The following is a 21,806-nucleotide window of genomic DNA, read 5'->3' as shown; positions in this document are numbered from 1 at the left end:
ATGATAGGGTTGTTCTAAGGGTTCAACCTTCATTTTTACCCAAAATCATTTCTGATTTCCACAAAACATTGTTTTGCCTTGTTTCTGTCCCCACTCCCCATCCTAGCAAGGAGGAGGAGAGATTACATAGTTGGACCCTTGAGGTGCTTTAAGATTTTATATATCTAGAATTTATTTCAAAACTCTGTATTGATCATCAGCTGTTCATTAGCTATACGGGACACAAACTGGGTCAGGCTGTCTCTAGCAGAACTTGTCCAGATGGATCATTCTGGCCATTTCAGAATGGTACAGGTTGGAAGGGATGGATCCTCTGTAAGGATTAAGGGCCCGTTCCACCAGTGGCATGGCTACCTCTACAGCCCTGCAAAGGTGTGTCCCAATGATAAATATTTGTGAAGCAGCAACGTGGTCTGCTATCCACACATTCACAAAGCATTACTGTCTGGAATCTTCCCTCGGTGAGGATGATGGCTTTTGTAAAGCAGTCCTGAACTCGGTTCATAAACAATTAAAATACATATTCTTCTCCCTCCACCAAATCAAATGCTTTGGGAGTCCATCAAAGATGAGGAATATGTGGGAGGACACAATCCATTCGAAGAACAAGTTACTTACCCCTGGTAACGTTCTTTCGACTGGATGTTCCTCCCACGTATTCCTCCTCGCCCTTCCAGCCTACCCCACTGAAGAATTTTCCATGATATTAAAGCTTTCGTTCCTTCAAGGCTGAGTATGGTCATTCCCATAGTTATGTGGGTATTTCTGCTGCAAGGGAAAATGCAGAACTGAAGACAATGAGCGCTGCACGTGCTATTTATGCCTTCGATGACATCCTCAAGATGCAGGTCATCGAGGGACATTGAATCGACGCACAGCACCTGCTGCCAAATCTTTTCTCGAAGCAGCGGACACTGGATATCGTATATCAAAGATGAGGAATATGTGGGAGGAACATCCAGTCGAAAGAACTTTACCAGGGGTAAGTGACTTGTTCTTCTGCCACACAGATGCAGAAATAGCACTCCAAGGTGCTCCTTGAGCAGCACTATGGTTTGGGGTGCCACTCGGGGACATTTGCCAGGCGGCAACCTGGAAGGAGGCCCATACCTTTACCAGACACAATTGTTTGGAATAGCAGCATGCAGCGGACATACAGACTGGGATAGCAGATCTGCACGTCTGATCCAATAAGGTATGAGTCCTATTTTTTACCTGCCTGCAACCACCTAGTCAATACTGCTATGCAATCTTTTCACAGCATATGAATCTATGAAATATCCAATGCTGGAGAAGGAGTAAGTTGCCTACCTGTAACTCCTGTTCTCCAGTATTGGTATCTTTCATATATTCACAGGTGCCCTCCTTCCACCCCGGCCAGGTAAAAGGCCTCGGAATCCATTACCAAATCCAATATGACTGGTCAGAATCTGAGGAAGGCTGGGAGGAGGAACCTAATACTCAGTATCCCATTGGATGGGGGCCAAAGCACCCATAACGAGGGGGATAGCATACAAAAATGCATGTTACTTTCGTTAAGATGATATCCATAAGTTATCTTGTCACCTGGGAAAATACACAGCGTGTGAATCTATGAACGATACCAATGCTGGATAACGGGAGTTACAGGTATGCAACTTACTCCTTCTCGTAGTTGTTGGCTCATAAGTGTCTGTTTCTCTAATGCCACCCAGCATGGCAGACTCCTCGGTCCTTGTATCCATAACGGAGAATACTTTCCTCTGTTTTCTCCTGGCCTCTGCGATGGGTCGTGGGTCAGTGGCCCACCACAGCTGCAGCGTGGGCATGCCACCAGGAACGACAGTTCCCTCGTCTGCTGTCCCACTGTGCGCGCGCATGTCTTTTGGCATCTCCGCTTTCTCGCTTCTCTTACACACCACCACTGGCTATGCAGTGTAGCGTGGCTCCACCACTCCAGAACGTCTGTATATCAGAGACTCTCTTCTCCATAGGATTCTTTATCTTCCATTCCTCTTTATTCACACTCCCGTGCATCAAAGCGACTTTGACGAATCGCTGGAATTTGTCTCTTCCCTCCCCCCCCCCCTTGTGAGGCTAGGGAGGTGAGCCCACTGCACCACACCTTCCCAAGGGGTCGAGGCAATTGGGTCATCACCGGGAGAGACTCCGCGTTTGGGGACAAGGAGACTGTTCCTGTAACAAACCCGCTCAAGAATATACCAATTTTACCTCTTGTAAGGGTGGAGAAGTAAAAGTCTGAGACAGAGGTGACATATTTGTTGGCAAATACTTTAATAAAAGATAAAAGGAAACCTATCTAGCCCCATTTCTTATAGGGGTTTCCCTACTTCAACAAAAAGACTAAGGAGTCTGTCAGGAAGTCTGAATATGTAAATCTGTCCCTTACACACTAAATTAACTAAGGAAAACGGTGTCGTCCTGGATCCAGAAGAATGCTTCTTCTTTTCTGGACTTCAACTTTAATGTTCAGTTCTTAATGTTCTAATCTAGTCAAGAAAACACAATTCCCAAGTATCAGGCTGGAGTCCCTTCCTCTCTTCTTATGTCACTTCATAAATTTCATATCAAGTCTGATTCACTCTTCTACCAGACTTGACTGTAGCTCAAGTGTGTTTCAAAACAATCTCCAAAAAGCAAAGTTCACCTATGTAGCATCAAGTCTGGTTTATTCACCAGCCAGACTTGCTTATAGGTTTTATTGTTCCAGAAAGTAAGTTTAACAGTGGGCCCTTGCCCCTTTCTCTTTACTACTTCTTGCTCACTTTTGTATGGGCACCATGCCCTCGACGGACGCCTCAGGGACTCCTTGATTTGCTCTGTATCCTTTCTCTTGTTTCTGTAGGTCCCTGACCCCTTTATGCCTTCCCGGGACTTCCACGACTGATCTTGGATCATAGCACCTTGTTTGCACGCTTCCTTAGACTGCAATGGGTCCTTTACCTTTTTGTACTTGTCTAGTGCATCTTCCCCAGTTTCCTATAGGTCCTAAACCCCTCTCTCAGGTTTGCTGTCACTTTTGTCCAGGCCTGGTTAACTAACCTGCCAGGCACTGTTTCTTTCATTTTGTATTTCTCCGCAGGGACTGCGATTTGGGAGAAGTGGGTTTCTCATCTTCTCCCAACTGCCTCCTTTGCTCCTCATGATCCCTGCCAACTGCTACGGTAACCAGGTTCCTTTTTTTGTGGCATTATTGCCCGATGTAGGTGATTTTGCGGGCCTGGCTCTGAATGTTTTTCTATCTATCCGTCTGTTAATGGTGAAACCCGAAAAATAAAGTATCTTTCTTCTTCTGATTGCTGTGGGCTTACGCACACTTTCCCGCTTTCTCGCATCTCCTTGCTGTGTTCCAAGTCTGACCCCTCTTGGCTGGATTTGTCTTGGTCGCGTGGTCTGTCTTCCTGTTGCTCCCAGCTCTCCATTTCTCCAGCCAGGTTAGTTCTGAACACTGTGTTCAGCAAGGCTTCGCCAGCATTCCCTGTTCTATGTTGTAAGCCACCTGCCAGCTCTCGGTTCCACCAGTGAGGATCTGCCCTTGGCGTAAGTCCCTTTTCCCTTTTTTTGTTTGAGATTGAATTGGATTGACTGTACCGCATATGATCATTCCGCTGTGGGCTTTACCTCCTTGCCCAAGCTTCTTTGCGTCAGTAATGAGAGGCACTACAGCTGGATAGTTCCTACTCTTGCTCATTACAGTATGGTGAAAGTGGATTGGCTCTCCTAGCTTGCAAAAACAGACTTGTGTTGAATTATAATGGGGTGTGGGGGGGACAGAGAAGGAGGTGCACACCAGGTTCTTGTTGGATATTCATCACTTGTCCCATGGAGGCCCCCCCTAACCCCATGAGATTCACCCGCTGAGTACCAACCCCACATGGACTATCTTTTAGCGCCCTGGCCTCATGAGAAGGGGCTCCCCCCATGGGAGCAGTGACAATACTCTGGGATTGGTCACACTATTCAGACATATCCTATAAATATTCGTGTGAAGAAAATACCAGTATGTGCTATTGTAACCAAACTGTAAATATTCCTTTACTTAAATAAGAAACTCCCATTAACTGAGACGCGGAGGAAGACCTTCGGAGGAGAAGAGAAGCCATGGGAGAAAGAGACCGGAATACAAAGCTGTGCTGGGAAAGCCCCATGACCACGTAGCATATGAAAGGGGAGGTTTTTGGAGACAAGTGGAGAAAGCTTGTGAGTTACAAAGTGGCTGGCAAGCTGACACTGAGCCGAGACTGGACCGTCAGGGTCCTGAACTGGAGAGCGAACAGCAATCTGAGGGAGACTCATGGCGTGTCGTAGCGATGGGAAGGACAGAAGTGAAGTTGGACTGCAACCTAACAGCTGGGAAGCAAACAAGACGGAATAGGGTGTGTGTGTTAAGTAGTCAGCTGGAGACAAACAAGGTTTTTCTTTCACAGTTGTTTATTTTCACAACTCACACTTGCCACAAGGTCATTAAATTCAGTCAACTGATGATGGTTCCTTTCATCTCGCATGCACGGGTGCAGAGCCTTGTTTTACTCGCACATTAAGCTGGTATGTTTTTAAATTCCCAAAATAGTCTCTTACCCCACCCCTGCATTTACAGGCTTTCACTCTTCCAACCTGTCCGCCGGCCGTGAGAATGAAAATAAAGATAGCAAGTGTCCACTCTTCACACCTCTGAATACTTCACCTCCGGTCACCGTTTTTCCCCACGGGAATGTTGTCTTGAGCTTCGGACAAGGTACAACGTCAGTCTGTGGGTTTTCTGCTTCCTCCTAAAAAGCCCACTTGTACTCTCCGCTGCTCCTGCAAGGTAAGAACCCTTCTGAATCTCTTGGAGTTGCATTTAACCCTTGCCCCGCTCCTGCCCCGTAATCACCCCCTGGTGATCCCAGCAACGGATTTTTCACACCTGACCCTGATTCCCCTCCGCCCTCTTCCACCCGCTGGCTTTTAACCCTGTACTTCGTTTCTGCTTGGACTGATCTGGTATGATAGGGAAATCCTGTTTTCCCTTTCCTTATTTTTCTTTCTTTTCCCATCGGGCGGCCCCCTCTCTGATGCGGTATTCCGTGGGGCATTCTGGGATATGTAGTCTTTATCCTGTTTTCCTTTCCACTAAAGGCTAGCATTTGCACCCGGCTGGTCCCTTCCACAACCCCCTCCTTTCTCTCGGGCTCCAGGGCGGCTGCCACTGCTTCCCCATCACAGTGTGGCATGACCACAAGCAGTGTGCTGGACCAGAGGTCCTGAAAACGCGGCTGATAAGCTTTTCCAATACGGGACAAGCTGATAACTGAAAGACTGGATTTCCTTCAACTACGGCGACAGAGTGATGTAAAGTTACCAGCAGAGGCCAACCTGACAAACCGAAGCGACGTCCAGGAGAGAATAGAGAACCTGGTGACGTTCTCCCTACCAGGCAAAGGGGAAGATGGGGGACGAAGAATCGTTATTGGAAAGCTCATACTAGTCCCAGTGAAGGAGAACAACATATCATATATTAATGTCTAGAAAAGAGAATAACTATAGGAATGCTCATAATTTGTCTTCATACAGATAAAGAGACTCTAATATTAACGCAGTGAAACAAAGTAAGAATCATTACTAGAAGGCTCCCACTTGTCCTAGTAAAGGGGAAGAATATATGACATTGATATGTAGACAAGTGAGTGAGAATAGTTAGTAGAACACTCGTACTGGTCCCAGTGAGAGAGAGGAAAATATCACGTTAATACCCAGAAGACGGAATGAGAATCTGTATTGCAACGTTCATAATCAGATTGATCAGGAAAGCGTCAATAAAGAAGAGGCCAAGAACCAGAGAAAGTATCAAAGAAGAGACTTGCCAACATTGGATAACCCTACAAGGAGAAATATAACTGGATAAGAACAAATCTATAACCAAAGAAAAGAGGAAAGCCCAAGAAAGGAATGAATGAATGACTGAATGAATGACTTGTATGAATTGATAAAAGCAGTCTCCAGAGACTATTTGCGAAATACATGGAGATGTGAGGCATTCACCTATCCTTAGTAATTAGGTTATTGATGGGGTCAGATGGGGTTAGTTTGGACGGTGGCAAGATTCCTTTTTAAGATAGTCACTGATAATTGACAAACATTGTAGTTAGTTTTGTTAGGTAGGGATGCCTTATGATATGGGGATAGGTAGGCATTTACCTTTTCTTTGATAAAGAAACCTGTGAAAGGAATCCGTGTTCTACGTCGTTCTGACCCGTCACAAAGTCCACAGCTGCGTTCAGATGGCCTCCAGTATTACTGTGAGCCAATAATAGAAAGGTACTTTCAATAATGGTTGCATGCCATATAGACGTAAGTTTCTTCAATTCCCATATTGGCAGATATTGTATTCATTGGAGGGAGTTCCTTAAAGGATGGGAGTCCTTCTCCCACAGAGGGGAGTCGCTCCTTGTGAGGTCCTTTTTTCCCTGATCCCTATGGAGGTTCTTGCTTAACACGCACACCTCTCTAGCATCACAGTGTGTGGTTACCCTTGGGAAGAAGGGATGAACTGCCTAGATTCATCGCACCTTCTAAAATCTGTCCACCAGGCCAGAGTCTAGAGGTCCATTTTAAGTCACAATTATAATTTTATAATTGTGTAGGTTAGAAACCTACTGCTAATATCTGTGATGCTACTGCATGAGGTGGCAGATAGGCATTACAATGCTCTTGAAAACCAATTAAATAACTAGAAATGCCATTCTGGTGATGGTGTAATGCAACAAGGCAAGTGTTGGAAACTACACCACCTTAATTCTGAGCCCCCCTCCCTCTGCACAGCCAATTATCACCCGATGATCTCCCAGTGACATCACTGGAAAAAAGATCACACTGATGGCAGCACAGCCTACATAATTGGATACCTGTCAGTTTATAAATTATCTTGAACAATTTCAAAACTTAAAAGCATACGGCATGCTACATGAAATGTAATATACCTGTGGACCTGTTATGGGGGTTAAGGAGCAGGGGGTGAGTGGTAAAATTATTTCCGCAAAAACATTTAAGCAGAGTTTTATTTTTCGATCTAAAGACATACATCCGCTAGGCACTGTCCAGAGCATATGTATGCCGACCAGTATTGGTCATTAGTCATGCTGCATTTTAAAATCTCCCACAAAACAAAATGTCCTGCGTGTAGGACTCGTGAAATTACACAGCATGGTTCATCTGTCGGCCTGTACCCTAGCACACCTGGAGGACAAAATGGAATGCACATATAGCAGCACGTCAAAAAGGAGCTACAGCTTCAGGTGGATTTCAGGAGAAGTCTCTCAGACAAAGTCTAAACCCCCCAGCAAAATGTGAAATGTCATAATTAGCTATTTTATATTCATCAAGACGATAACCTGCAGAATCATAGACCCAATTCAAAAATTGTCCCGTCATTCATACATTTAAAAATAAATAGGTATGAACTGTGAAACACAATTGCTTCCTCATTCTTAATGCATGTGAATCTCCCTCTTAGTACGAGCAAGAAGTTTTCTTTTGCAAAATGTTTACTTTTTACATATATGTACTCCTAAATCCTGTCCCCTTTCCTTCATATTGTATGGGTGTCCCTCGCTAGGGACGTGAACGGAACCTTTTTGACCAGAAAAATGATTTCCCCTTTAAATGTAGTTGCGTGTGGGGGCGCAGCCCTGAGAGCTTGTGCTTCCCTTGACTCGCCAGCGCCACACCCGTTTCCTCATGGACGGGAGCGGACCTGTTTCACCTATGCTGTGGTTGAGGCCCCTTTTCCCTCGAAATTCCACACGATCCTATCTTCCCCAGGGAAATTCTTCCCTTTTATTTTATTCTGTACTCGCCCCTCTGTGACAGATCTTTTCCCAGCGCTGATGGGCCAGACGGCTCTTGTACCTGGGAATCTCCTGCGGGGCTCTGCTCTACTACCAGGCACAAGCTGAGAGGGTGCCTACAGGCAGTACAGAAAGCACTACCGAAGACCTGTCCGAGGGCAAACAGCTTCCCAGGTCCACATCTGATGTGCAGGCCAGGTCCGAACATACACGCTCAAGCTAACAGGTGGAGGTCAGGGCCAGTACAGTAGACGACATGCATCCAGCACGTGATGCAGTACAGGACAAAATGGCGACTCGTCCAGAGGCACGCCTTTCCAGCAAGCACCGCAGGCCAGATTTCACACCAAGGGTGCAATGGTCTCCTATGGTCACATGGTGCAACTCCTACCCGACCACATCGGGGCAAGGGCGCTACACGACTTGGGCTATGCCCAGAGCAGGCAAGGCCAGGGAGAACGCAGCAGTACATGCAGACACACGCGGCCGTAACAATGCAGGGGTGCGCTTGACCAGCATGTGAAGAGCGCTTTTTCGACAAGTATCTCACACTCCTGAAATCCCAGCAAATGGGGAACATTCTCGAGGGAATCATTCCGGACATGATGCCGCCTATGCTCCCGCAGCAGCCAGCTCCAGTCCAAACTCCAGCTCCATCATAACTTCTGGCTACGGTACAGTCCCCGGTCCCAAATACCATTGTGGCCTCGCTGCAGCCCGTGGAGCCCCCCACACAGCCTAACTGCGTGTAGCAGCTGACTGCAGTTCCCCCCAAGTATACTGCCAGCAGACTTCATTCGACCTGCAAGACTCAGCGGGCAACACAGATGACTAGGAGGATCTTGACACCTCCTCCGTAAGGGCTTTCCATGAAAGGTTGCCCGGAGTGGTGGAGTACCTGGGGATTCCTCAGCCACAAAAGGAGCAGCCAGAGGCGGGGCTCCTAGCAGAGGTACTTACCATCCGCTCAGACACCAAATCGGACATACCTTTGCAAAAGGATGTGGACGCCCTGGCAAAGAGGGGTCGGGCAAAACCTCATTCCAATGCAGCTAACCAACGAGCGCCTAGATGCTAAATACAGGCAGACAGAGGGCTATTCTCTCATCCTGTCCGTGCGCCCACAACCGCAGTCATTGGTCATTGCGGCAGCCTCAATGTGTGCTAGACCTCAGACTTCCACATCATCATCATCCACCTCAGCCCTATTAGACAAAGAGGAATAGGTCCTAGAGCCCTATGGAAAAAACGGTATACGCAAAGGCCACTCTCCACCTACGGAAAGCATGCTAGCCACAGTAAGCCAAAAACTGTGGAGGGAGATTGCGGACTACTGCCCGGATCTCCCAGTTATAGACACTCGGTTCCTGGCCGGTCTCGCCGTAGCAATAATAGTGGCTCAAGATCTAATGGAATCATCTGTGGCTCACATCGACGCAGCAGGCAGGGCCATATGTGTGGCTACAGACATGAGGCGGACTGCGTGGCTTAAGGCCACTGAGTTTGATCAAGATGTACACCACTGTATTCTCGATATACCGTTTGAAGGAGGGGACTTGTTCCATTCGTCCACTGATGAAGTTGGACAAGAACAGCTCCCAAATAGCCACATCTCTAGCTGTACTTGCAAAGCCGGCTTCGAAGAGCTTTGGCCAGGACCGCTGCACTAGACAGCTCGACAGGTCACCCACCAAACACTTGCCTAAACCGCAGAAGACCACACACAAGGGATTCTTCCAATCCCCCTCCCAGGCACCAGCAACAGAGTGAAAGAAGCAGTGATGGGTCATTAGGATCCACATCTCTCTGGTGTGGGGGGGGGCAGGCTTGGGTTTGCGGACTTGTGGATACTCTGATTTTCCAGGGCTTCCGCCTTCCGCCTTCTGTTACCACAAGTCCCCAAAACACCCACTACGCCTGCAGATTGGGACGCCATCGCTTGTTGCGGTGATCCACTCTCTGGTGGTGAGCGAGGCAGTAGAATAAGTCCCCACCCTCGCAAAGAGGCTTGGGATTTTACTCTCATCTTCGCTATACAGAAGAACCAGGCAGGCCTGTGAGTTTTTACCTACCCCTTCAAAAGTTCAAGATGGCTACGCCAGCATTGATAGTGGAGTCCCTGTGTGGAAGAGACTGAACGTGCTTCCTGTATCTGAAGGATGCATACCTATACGTCCCAATTTGGCAGGCCCATAGTGCCTTCCTACTGTTCCGGATCATGGGCTTCTCTTTCCAATAAAAAATTCTCCCATTAGGTCTCAATTCAGCCCCAAAGGTGTTTACGAGACTCATTCTTTGGCCGCACTGCTCAGGTCAGAGGGTCAACACAGCTACACATACGACGACTGGCTGGCGCGAGCGTATTCTCCCGAGGGAGTCGATCACAGCAGCCAGGCTTATGCATACGCTCTACCTACGAACTGGGGTTCTCCAACCTCAAGAAGTCACAGCTCCAGCCTATTCAGTCCTTGACCACCTTGGGTCTCATCTGGGATATGAAAGCGAAGATGATATTCCCCACCATGGACAAGATTGCAGTGATCATAGCGGCTACTGGGCATTTCCTAAGCAGGGCGTGACTTCAGCATGGTGGTACCAGCCCTTTCTAGGGATTATGGCAGGTTGACGTCTGCCGGTGCCTCATACCAGGCTAAAAATTAGAAAACTGCAGCTAAATTTTTTCGGACTCATGGAGTCGGGGAAACGAGTTCCCAAGAGGCACTAGTCGGCATACCAGCACATCTTCACCTGGACCTACTATGGTGGAGGACGGATACCAATCTCATGGCAGGCACACCATTCAGGCAGCTACAGCCCATATCCACCATTACCACGGACTCCTTCCTCGAGGGTTGGTGAGTCACTTTGAACAACCACAGTGTGCACAGCCTATGGTCGAGAGAGTAGCTCTGAAAGCTCCACCTACAATGTACTACCTCAACAAACGGGGGGCACCAGATGATCTCCTCTGTGCGGCTAACCATCGACACCCGGGAGTGGGCTTTAGCGAACATCTCTCTCTCGGCCATTCACCTGCCGGGCAGTCCAACCTAGAGGCAGACAGGCTCAGCAGGCTTGGGAGCTACAATTTCCAATGGCAATTGAACGAGGGGGTCCTGAGGGAGTTCAACAAATGGGGTCATACACATGTAGACCTTACTCCTACGTCCCATCTCCTTTCCTCCATACTGTATGGGCGTCCCTCGCTAGGGACTGGAGAAGGAATCTTTTTCACCAGAAAATCTCTTCCCCTTTAAATTAAGAGGTGCACAGGGCGCGGCCCTGGGAGCATGCGCTCCCCTATCTCCGCCCACCAGCGCTACTCCCCAGTCCTCTTTTCCCAGCCGACCTCTTTCACCAGCGCCCCTGGATTTGGCTTAGACTTTGTAATTCCACGCGATCTTCCCCGAATACTGCCGTTTTGTCTGTCTTCTAATCCTTAATCAGGTACTTGGTCCTCTGGGGTCACGCTCTTCCCTGGCGCATGTCAGCGTCCTTTGGGCTTCAGCTGGTATCCAGCCTGTGAGGGGCTCTTCCCCACGTCAGACACCCCACGTTCTGTGCCTCCGCTGCCTTGGCCCTGACCACGGCTGGGAATGTTGTGCCGTGTGCAACGCACTTACACCATGCAGTCTGAAGAACATGTCCGTTCGGTGGACGGAGCTCTCCGAGAAGTCTCCTCCAGAGGACTTGAAGAAATTTGTCAGACACAAGTCAAGTCCCAAGGTAGGGCCACTTTTTTCCATTGCACCACGCAGGGGCGACTCCTTTCCTAGGAAATGTCTGAGTGGTAGGGACCGTTCAGGTTCACACCAGCCGGCTGCCAGGCCAACGGGGGGGGGGGGGGTCACTAGATCCTTCCGGAAACGGTGCTGAGGGACTGCAAGGTTATTTTACCTGGTGTCGACCCAAGGGGCTACGTCCTATTACCGAGACAAATGTCTCAGGGGGCTCCTGCACGCAGCAATACCAGAGACGCAGCCAAGGGTACCAGCCCTCTACCTGAGGTGCAGTGTAGGCATCATTCTCCACCGTCAAGTGTTCCGGAGGAGGCCGGTCCCAGTGAGCCAGGCTCCACAACGCAGGCACGTCACATGCAGGTCCACAAATTGGCCGCCACAGCAGACAAGCTGGCCGCTTGTCCGACACCATCCACATTCGGGGAACAGCTAGGAGATATTTTCCAGGTGGGACTGGTTTTCACCAGGTACGTGGCCTACAGCTTATTCTTCAGCGTCACAGAGCAGATATCCCCCGCAACTGTCATGGCAGAGAACACACAGGCGCCACCATCCGCCTGCTACTCCATCAATACCACCTGCCACCACACCAGCCTGTGAAGTCCTGTTTTTTTTTTTTTAGAAGTTTGTCGTGCTTATGAGGTTCCCTCAGATGAGCTCCATCCTTCGGGATGTGATCAGGGACATGCTGCCTCCAGTCCCTCCTCCAACACCTATAGTTATTCCTCCTATGGCTCCGGTGCCTCAGGCCCCTGCGCAGCCACAGCTGCCTGCGCCGGGCCCTTTGATTCCAGCTCCCCTTCTTCCCACAGTTCAGGTGGTTCCACGCCAGCCGCCACACCAGCCTCCGGCACCATTTTCCACACCTCAGCCACTGGCTCACAGCACTCCCCCAAACTCCCTCACCTCCTACCCCACCATGCGCCATTTCAGCCGGACACCCTGGTGGACACGATGAGGAGGACCACCCCAACACACCTTCAGCCAAGGCCTTCCATGAACGACTTGCAGGTTTGGCAAAGTACTTGGGGCTTCCACAGCCCTAGGTAGAGCAGCCTGAGGCGGGAGTCCTGGCCGAGGTCCTCGCTCTCCGCCCCACGGCTAGAACAGGGATCCTGATGCAGAAGGACGTTGTCGCCTTGGCCCGAAAGGGATGGCTGAAACCCCCCCCCCAATTCAGCGCAGCCCACCAACAGGCCTCGACGGTATCCAGTTAAAATTTCGAATGCATAATTTCGAATGCATGAATGTCGAAGAAAAAAAAATTCTAATATATTTTTATTTTATAGGTTGTTTTGGGTTTAGTTAGTAAAAAAAGTATCAATAAAAAAAACAGGGGGTTGGGGGGACCCCCCATTAAAAAGAAAAAAAGAGAAATTTGACATTTTTTTTTTCGACATTAAGGCATTCAAAATTATTACATTCGAAAATGTCACTATAAACCGGCCTCGACACCAAGTACAGGCAATTGGAGGGCAATATACTCTTGTTGTCGGCACACCCTTTTCCACACTCTGTGATTGCGCGGGCCTCTATCTACTCGAAGCCTCAGTCTTCCTCTGCCACGTCGTCCTTGGTGCTGCTAGGCAAGGAGTTAGAAGATCTTGGAGGCGTATGGAAAGAAGGTCTATTCCAAAGCCTCCCTGCACCTTCGTCAGTCCAACGAAGATGCCATGCTCTCAGCAGTTAACCAGAGGCTTTGGTGGGAAATGGCTGACTTCCTTCAGGAACTTCCGGTGCAGAGTCAGGCACGTTTCAAGGCGGGGCTGGCAGCAGCAAAAATGGTGGCTCAAGACATCATGGAGTCCATAGTGGCACATATAGACACCTCAGGCCGCGTCATCTGTATAGCCACGGACATGAGAAGGATGGCCGGGCTACCAAGTTCAACCCGGACATAAAGGAACGCATATTGGACCTTCCATTCGAGGGTAGCAACCTCTTCCATTCCACCACAAATGAGGAACTGAATACGAAGAACAGTTCCCAGACTGATAAATCTTTATCCATCCTCACAAAGTCTACTCCTAAGACCTACAGTAAAACGCACAAGCGTTCCGACAAGGGTCGGGCCTTCAGCGGGTTCCGGGGCTTCCATGAACGACGGTACAGGCAACCGGACCGATCTCGGAGTCAACACTGCCGTAAACAGCACAAAGCCTTCTTTCAGTCCCCCTACTCCACCCCAGCCTCAGAGGAAATGACACTCCCCTCCAGGTCCACGTGTCTCTGGATCCTATCAGCAGTAGCCTCGGTTTACTGCCTACCAGTTCCTCCCTCCCCACCTTCCTCTCTTTCACTCCCACAGATTGGGACAACAACTCTATTGGCGGAAATTTGCTCACTGGTACAGGGTCAGTCAGTGGAGGCATGGGCTTCTACTCCAGAATTTTAGCCATACAGAAGAACCAGGCTGGCCTGAGAGCTGTGTTGGACCTGACCAGCCTGAGCCTTTCCCTTCCGCTTCAAAAGTTCAAGATGGTTACCCCAGCGCTTATTGCGGAGACACTGCAAGGGAGACTGGATGTGCTCCCTGGATCTGAAGGACACAAACCTACGTGTCCCGATTTGGCAGCCTCGTCTCTCCTTCCTGAGGTTCAGAATCATGGGCTTCCATTTCTAATACAAGGTTCTACCCTTTGGCCTCAGTTCAACCCCCCAGGGTCTTTACCAGGTTTATGAATGCAGTGGCCGCCATCCGCAGGGCCCAGGGCCACCTTGTATATCCATACCTTGACGACTGGCTCGTCTGGGCGAGATTACCGGAGACAGTACAACACACCTCCTCCGCCCTCATAAATACGCTAGACAAATTTGGATTCTCCAACAGTCTCTCAAAGTCACAGCTGGAACCTACGCCGTGCCTGGGTTTCCTGGGACTCATCTAGGATACGAGAACCGAGAGTTTTCCCCCTCAGGGGACAAGAGCGCCGCCGTCAAGAGAGCCGTGAGCCATTTTCTCAGCAGAAAAGTTACCTCAGCTTGGTGGTATCAGCACTTCCTAGGTACCATTGCAGCATTTCTCCCGACAGTGCCTTACTCAAGGCTCAAAATTAGGAGATTGCAGTTGCTCTTCGCAGCCTCATGGAATCAGGAGCGGGGTTCCCAGGTGGAACTAGTCAGCATTCCTCCGGCCCTCCCCCAGGACCTGATATGGTGGAGCACAGACTTCAACCTGAGGATTGGCAGGCTTTCCGACAACCTGCCACGCAGGTGACCATCATCATGGACTCTATCTTAGAGGGCTGGGGGGCCACCCTGGACAACCACAGCATCCACAGTTTGGTCACTTCAGGAGCAGGAGGCTCATATCAATTGGCTGGAGCTGAAAGCCATCTGGCTGGCTCTCCAGGCCTTTTTACCGAACCAATAGTCATTGGCAAAATGAGCCTCATTCAGACAGCCCACTGTTACATCAACATGCAGGGTGGCACCAGGTCCCCTCCTTTATGCACCCTAGCGGTCAGCATGTGGAATGGGCCTTGTCAAACAGCACACACTTGAAGGCAATCCACCTCCCGGGGGAATCAAACCTGGAGGCGGACACGATCAGCAGGTTGGTCACGGACAATTACCAATGGAAATTGAGCAACTAGGTCGTACAGGGGATCATCCACAGGTGGACCTCTTCGCCACATGGTACACCAGGAAGTGCCCTCAGTTTGCATCATGGCAGGGTCAGGGTTCTGGCTCCTTGGGAGATGCGTCAGATACAATGGAACAGCATGAACGCATATGCGTCCCCTCCCACTCCCCTGGTACACAAGGTGATCTACAAGATAAGGGAGTCCCGGCACCTCAGCATCATCCTTGTAGTTTTTTGGTGGCCGGCGAGGCCCTGGATCTCGGAGGTGCTCAGCCAATGCATATTCCACTGGGCCCAGCCCATCTACTGTCGCAACAGGGGGGCACAGTCATCCACCCCGTCATGCGGAAGTTAGCCCATGCAGCTGAACAGATCACATTAAAGCATCTGCGTCTTTCGCAGGCTAATCTAGACATACAGGGCGTGAGGAGCGATGCTACCAGGAGCCAGTACAAAAGCAAGTGGCCTAGGTTTTGCCACTGGGCGGAGTCCAAGAAGGTTGATCCTCTCATGTGCTCATTGAACAACGTACTATCCGTCTCTGCAGACCTCGCACACTCAGGAGTGCAAATAGACACGTCGCACATATTTGGCGGCCTCGGAGCATAATGGAACTCGTAGGAGGAGGTGTTTTCATCCTCCAACCGGTGGTTAAAAGGCATCTGGCGGGCCTCATCAGGCTCTAACCGCCTATCAAGAAGCCACACCCTGTGTGGGACCTTAACATACTGTTGGGTGCCTTGGCGCACAAACCTTTCGAGCCAATGGCGTCTGCGGACATCAGGCTGGTCACCATCAAGCCAGCCCTGCTGGTGGGTCTTGCGTTGGCACGCAGGGTCAGCGAAATTCAGAAGCTAGTTGCTTCAGAGCCTTACACTACCTTTCACAGCGACAAGGTGGGCCATAGAACACACCCCGCGTTCTTGCCTAAAGTGGTCTATTCGTTCCATCTGAATGAGGAGATTGGGTCAGCGAAAAAGGTAAGTAACGCAAAGGTCGATGCTCAGAGGGTTTTGCACGGTCTGGATGTCAGGCGCGCCCTAAAATTCTATCTGGACAAGACCAAGAGCTTCCGCAAATCGGATGCTCTCTTCATCACCTCTGGGGGTTCTAGGCCAGGATATCGGTCCTCTAAGGCCTCTATAACAAGGTGGATTTTTTCAGCCATCACGGAGGCTCATAAGGGGCAGCATAAGCGGCTTCTCGCAAACATGCATGCACATGCTGTTAGGACCAAGGCCATGGCAGTCTCATTCCAAAGGCACGTCCCGTGGCCGGTCATCAGCAGGGCGGCCACATGGGCCTCTCCTTAGGCCTACTGCAAACACTACTGTTTGGATGCCGGCTCTAGGTCAGACGCAGCATTTGGACAGGCAGTGCTAAGAAACTTGTTTTCTCACAGGGTCACCTCTCCACCCGGGGGCTACATTCAGTTGTAATCGCCCATACAGTATGGCTGAAAGGGGATGGGACGTAGGAGTAATTATGAGTTACTCACCGTAGTGACTAACATACTCCTAGTCCATAGTCCCCTTTCCTCCATATGTCCCACCATCATCCCCCCTAATAAAACTGGTGTCATTAGGTAATGGTAATATTGTCGACGCGTCAAAGGGGACTGAGTGACGCTGTGGGCGCAGTCAGGTGAGCCCTTGCCACCTGGGGCGGGGTGGCGCCCCCATGCGCCTCTAACTTTAAAGGGGAAGACAAGTTTTTCTGGTGACAAATGTTCTGTCTCCTGTCCCTAGCGAGGGATACCCCATACAGTATGGAGGAAAGGGGACTATGGACTAGGAGTAAGTTAGTCACTACGGTGAGTAACTTATAATTTTCGCCACCTTTCTCAACAGGAGGTGTTACCAGTTTGCGTCCTGGATGGGTTATGGCATATCTTCACTGGCGGATGCACTGCAGATTCAGTGGGACGGCATGTGGGGTTACGCATTTCCACCTACTCCGTTAATGCAAAGGGTCATCTGCAAGGTCAGGGAGGCACGTAGACTACATCTCATTTTGATTGCATCACGGTGGCCTGCCAGACCATGGTTCTCAGAACTGTTACGACTGTTGAATCAACCACCAGTTCCCCTCCCAGTGGAGCTGGATCCACTATTCTCCCAACAGGGGGGGCGGTAGTCCACCCCACCCCGGAGAACTTAACACTAGTTAAGCATGAGCATGTAACCCTCCATCACCTCCATTAGTCGCAGGATAACTTGGACATCTTCCAAGGGACAAGAAGTGCTTCCACTAGGAGCCAATATAGAAGCAAATCGCTCTGCCATTGCGCCAAGGAAAAGGGCATCGACCTGTTAGGGTGCACCTTTCCTTGTCAGCACATCTGGCACACTCGGGTGTGCAGGTGGACACGTGCTGCACCTACCTAGCAGCCATAGATGCATATAAAATCTCTGGTGATCATTTTTTATCCACCTCCAACCCGGTGGTCAAAAGGCATCTAGCACGATTAACCAGGTTGTACCCTCCTGTCAATCGTCCACACCTAGTCTGGGATCTCAACGTGTTCTGGGTGCCTTGGCCTATAGAGCGTTTGAGCCCATGGCTTCGGCAGATATCAGATTGGTCATTATTAAGACCGCACTCTTGGTGGGCCTTACCTCTGCGCGCAGGATCAGTGAAATTCAGTCCCTGTTGGCGTAAGAGCCATATACCACATTCCATCAGGACATGGTGGTGCTACGGACACACCCCTCATTTCTCCCAAAGGTCGTGTCTTCGTTTCACCTCAACAAAGAAATAGTGCTGCCAACTTTCTTCCCGAGTCCGAATGATGAAGCAGAAACGGTTCTGCATTGTCTCGATGTCAGGAGAGCGCTCTGATTCTACCTGCACGGGACTAAGGGCTTCCGTATGTCTGATGTCTTGTTTCTCACTTACGGAGGGTCAAAACCAGGTAGTCAAGCCTCAAACCTCTATTGCCAGGTGGATGGTTTTGGTCATCAAGGAAGCTTACGAGGGGCAGCACATGAAGTTGCCAGCAAACATGCATGCTCATGCAGTCTGAGCCAAGGTTACTGCGCTGGCGTTCCAAAGACACGTGCCATGGTAAAAAATCAGCAAGGCGGCCACTTGGGTCTCCCCATCATCCTTCTGCCAGCACTATTACTTGGATGCCAGTGCCGGATCAGACGCAGCTTTTAGCAAAGCGGTCCGAAAAAAAATTATTTTCCTAAGACTTGCAACGTCTCGCCACCATCACTGGTAATCACCCATACAGTATGGAGCAGAGGGGGCGGGACGTAGGAATAATTAAGTTATCCACCCTAGTGACTAACGTACTCCTAGTCCATAGTCTCCTTTCCTGCATACGTACCACCTTCTTCTGCCTTTTTTAAAAAGAGCGTTATTAGGCAAACGTAATGTAGCCGACGCATCAAAGGGGACTGAGGTGTGGCCCCAGTGGGCGTTGTCAAGAGAGCGTATGCTCCCGGAGCCACGCCTCGCCCGCAACTAAATTTAAAAGGTAAAGTCAATTTTTCTGGTGAAAAAGGTGCTGTTCCTGTCCTTAGCGAGGGACACCCATACAGGATGGAGTAAAGGGGACTATTGGCTAGGAGTTCGTTTTCCACTACTGTGAGTAACTTATAATTTCATGGCAGTGAAACACTTTTACAAAAACAATGATGTTGCTATTTTGCATTTCTATTTCTACTGCATTTGCTATTCATGTCACTCTTGTGGAACATGTTTTTTTTGCAACGATCTCAATGTAGGATTTTTATCAGGAGTAACTAGTTGTATGGTATTCTAAATTTCCAATTACTCAGGGGATGTTTTCTCTGAATGTATTCTTGTAGTTGCCTTATCTGTGGCACATTAAAAAAATACCGGTATGTTACTATTGCATTACATGTTTTCATTTAATGTATACAAATCAGATGATTTTATGGCAGGGCAAGTAGGATTTTTATCGTAAAGACTGGCCTGAGGGAATCCCACTTAACTTTTTAAACATTTGTTGTAAACTTAGGAATCTTCCTATACTGGATAAGTAAGTTACTTATGTTGAAAGCTTCCATAGTGTGGTGGTCCCTTGTGTTTTCACATGCAGTTTACTGCACCTACATCCCTCCTTTGTGGTAGTGTTTTTTTTTAATAGCAGTTTTCAACAGAAATTGAAGAATTCTATCTCTATAGGCCCATAGAACGTTAATGCCCTCAAGGGACAGTGGTCTTCTGAAGCCTTAAGACTTTAAAAATGTTTTGGGACTGCTCCTGAAATAATATTTGAAGCTCTATATTTAAAAATGACAGTCCTGAACTAGTAGATTTCCTTAATCTGCAAAACTGCCTACACATCCTTTAGGCCGTCAAAATGGAGTCGTGCATGCTTCCTATTTGACAAAATGTTGCTGTGGATGGAATATTTAGGCAATGTTTCTGAAGCTCCAGAACATAGTCTTTGACGTACAGGGCAGACAATCTGTCTGAATGCCAGAACTTTTACTTTAGTGTTTTGAGTGTTGGCGGAACGGGTGTTGGCTTATGCTGAGGGGCAGGAGTCAGTTTGACTGTCAGAGTGCATGGCTGCACCATTTCAAAAGGTGAGGCAGCACCCAATTTTAGCTTGATAATTCTTATCCGGCAACAAATTGTTTCCTGCTTTCACTCGAGAGCAGCAGTAAAGGAGCCCGATTTGAAACAATGTGCCAAATGAGCTGATCACTCGCAAAAAGAAAACCAAGTTCCAGCTTTGATAAAGTGTTTAGGTAATGTCCGAAAAAAGTGCTTTGTTTTCTTTATTTCTCATAATATCTGTACAGTTAAATAGTTTTAACAAATCGTGACTGCTGAGCACATCTAATATTCTTTGAAAACCAGCTTTGAAATATCGTTTTTATTTTTTGGTTACAAAACATTTGAGCTAAATGTGTGTCATGCTCCTTTTCACTTGGGCCAACCTTGTGCTATTTCCCTAAAAGTCACAGCAGGCAGAACTAAGTTTCAGACCAGTACTGCAATTGCCTACCAGTCTGAGGGCAAGAGTCTGCCCACTTGCCACACCCTGAACTTAATTATGTTGGGCCATAGCATTCAAGAGATTAGTATGATGACAAAAGGGTTAATCTTTTCTTTAACTGGTCACTGTTAGGGCACCCATTTTATTTGTGGTGTAATCTATTCCTTCCGTGTTCCAATAGCACAGATGTAATGAAATGTATTTTCTTCTTTTGTGGTGTTCAAAACAGTAAAGGAAAAGTTAACAGCGGATCCTGACAGTGAGATTGCTACCACTAGTTTGCGAGTGTCGCTTCTCTGTCCGGTAAGTGTTATGTAATCTCTTTTAGATGAAGTAAAACAAATTGAAGAAAGTATTGCATAACTTGGTCCTGCTTCTCATCTGTTCCTTCTGCTCCAACCACTTCTATTCCTCCTTAGTACAGCCTAAATGTACCTTGCGGGCTACACACATTAAGTATGAAGTGGTTTTGTATAGCACACATCTGCTATTTTGGAGGCCTCTTGGCATTGGCTCTGTAGTGAGGGAGCCAGAGGAGAGATGGGTGCCAAACCATTGGTGTGGATGGTTGCATGTTAGAAGTATGCAACCAGAGTACTGTGTATCAGTATAATTCTAGGTAGATTGTAGCAGCAGCACTTGGGCTGTTCCCTCCCCATAATTGGAAAATAAAGCTGGCAGTGCTGGGTTACGGGGAGTATCTACCTGTGACGAAGGAGAAGGAAACTGGTATGGCTAAAGATGTGGCAGGTGTTAGGATTTCCTTAGCCTCTAGGTTTAGAAAACAGGACTTCTTACATTTTTCTGGGCTTGACAAGGGTTTAATGTGGTAATGCAGTCTAGGCTGTACTCTCTTGAAATTAAAAGGGTGGATGGTTTATCACTTTTCCTGTTTTAATGTATTGTAATGTTTTATTTGTAATTGTTTTCTGTTGCACATTGAAATTTATTTAGTACTGCTGATTAGTTTGCGCTTAACAAATAATTGTACTACTATTACTTGAAGAGGAGGTAGTGTGGATAAAAGGTACACATTAAAGTAAAGGAATGTTCATCCGCTATTTATGGCTAAATCCTTAAATAGCTTCAGTAAAAACAGACTTGCATTATATTACAGGTGAGTAGCTTTTTAGTTTTTTATGTCATTGATTTTCACAAAATATTCAGGAAACAGTTCAGTAATTGAGTTTACAGTGTTTTTGGGTATGTTGTTTTTAGATTTTGGCTAAAACCCTGTTTTTCAACAGAATAAATCCGAGGATTGCTTGTGGCTATGGGGAAGGGTAGCTGTCAAACTGTAAATAGTCATCACAAGCCATGCTAGTGCTCTTTGCGCTCACTGCCTTTCGATTTACCCAATTTTGCCTGTTAGGTAGGATTTCTCTTTTAGCAACTTTCCCTCCATAGTTCTATGGACCCTGTGACGAATCTGTGGATGCTGTCCCTTCTCCCCATGGGAAGAAATTCTCAATGAGGCCAGGGTTGTGCGTTCACTGTGTAATATTCCCCCTGGCGTGGTGTACTGGGGGAGGAAGCCCCTTATGGCATTAGGGACGACCCTTCCCAGAGAACGCAGTATACCTCCACTATAGTACACCCTCCCTCATCATCCAAACCTCCTTCCCTTAAATTATTTAACACTACTAGGCTCTATTGTAAAGTCAGCATACTCA

At 48.3% G+C, this 21,806-nt stretch overlaps 1 protein-coding gene across 2 annotated transcripts in view; it reads left to right on the top strand.

Moving 5' to 3' along the window:
• The window catches only part of PIAS1 (protein inhibitor of activated STAT 1), a 1,034,011-nt gene that overhangs the window by 594,025 nt on the left and 418,180 nt on the right, over nucleotides 1–21,806 (top strand). For both annotated transcript variants that reach the window (XM_069625121.1, XM_069625120.1), the window contains exon 8: nucleotides 20,363–20,436. In XM_069625121.1, the coding sequence (XP_069481222.1) occupies nucleotides 20,363–20,436 (74 nt within the window). The remainder of the gene's footprint in view (nucleotides 1–20,362; nucleotides 20,437–21,806) is intronic.

The sequence above is a fragment of the Ambystoma mexicanum genome, chromosome 11, assembly GCF_040938575.1.
Source record: "Ambystoma mexicanum isolate Mex_15411 chromosome 11, UKY_AmexF1_1, whole genome shotgun sequence".
Lineage (NCBI taxonomy): Eukaryota > Metazoa > Chordata > Amphibia > Caudata > Ambystomatidae > Ambystoma > Ambystoma mexicanum.
This window is presented reverse-complemented; position numbering and strand designations above follow the sequence as displayed.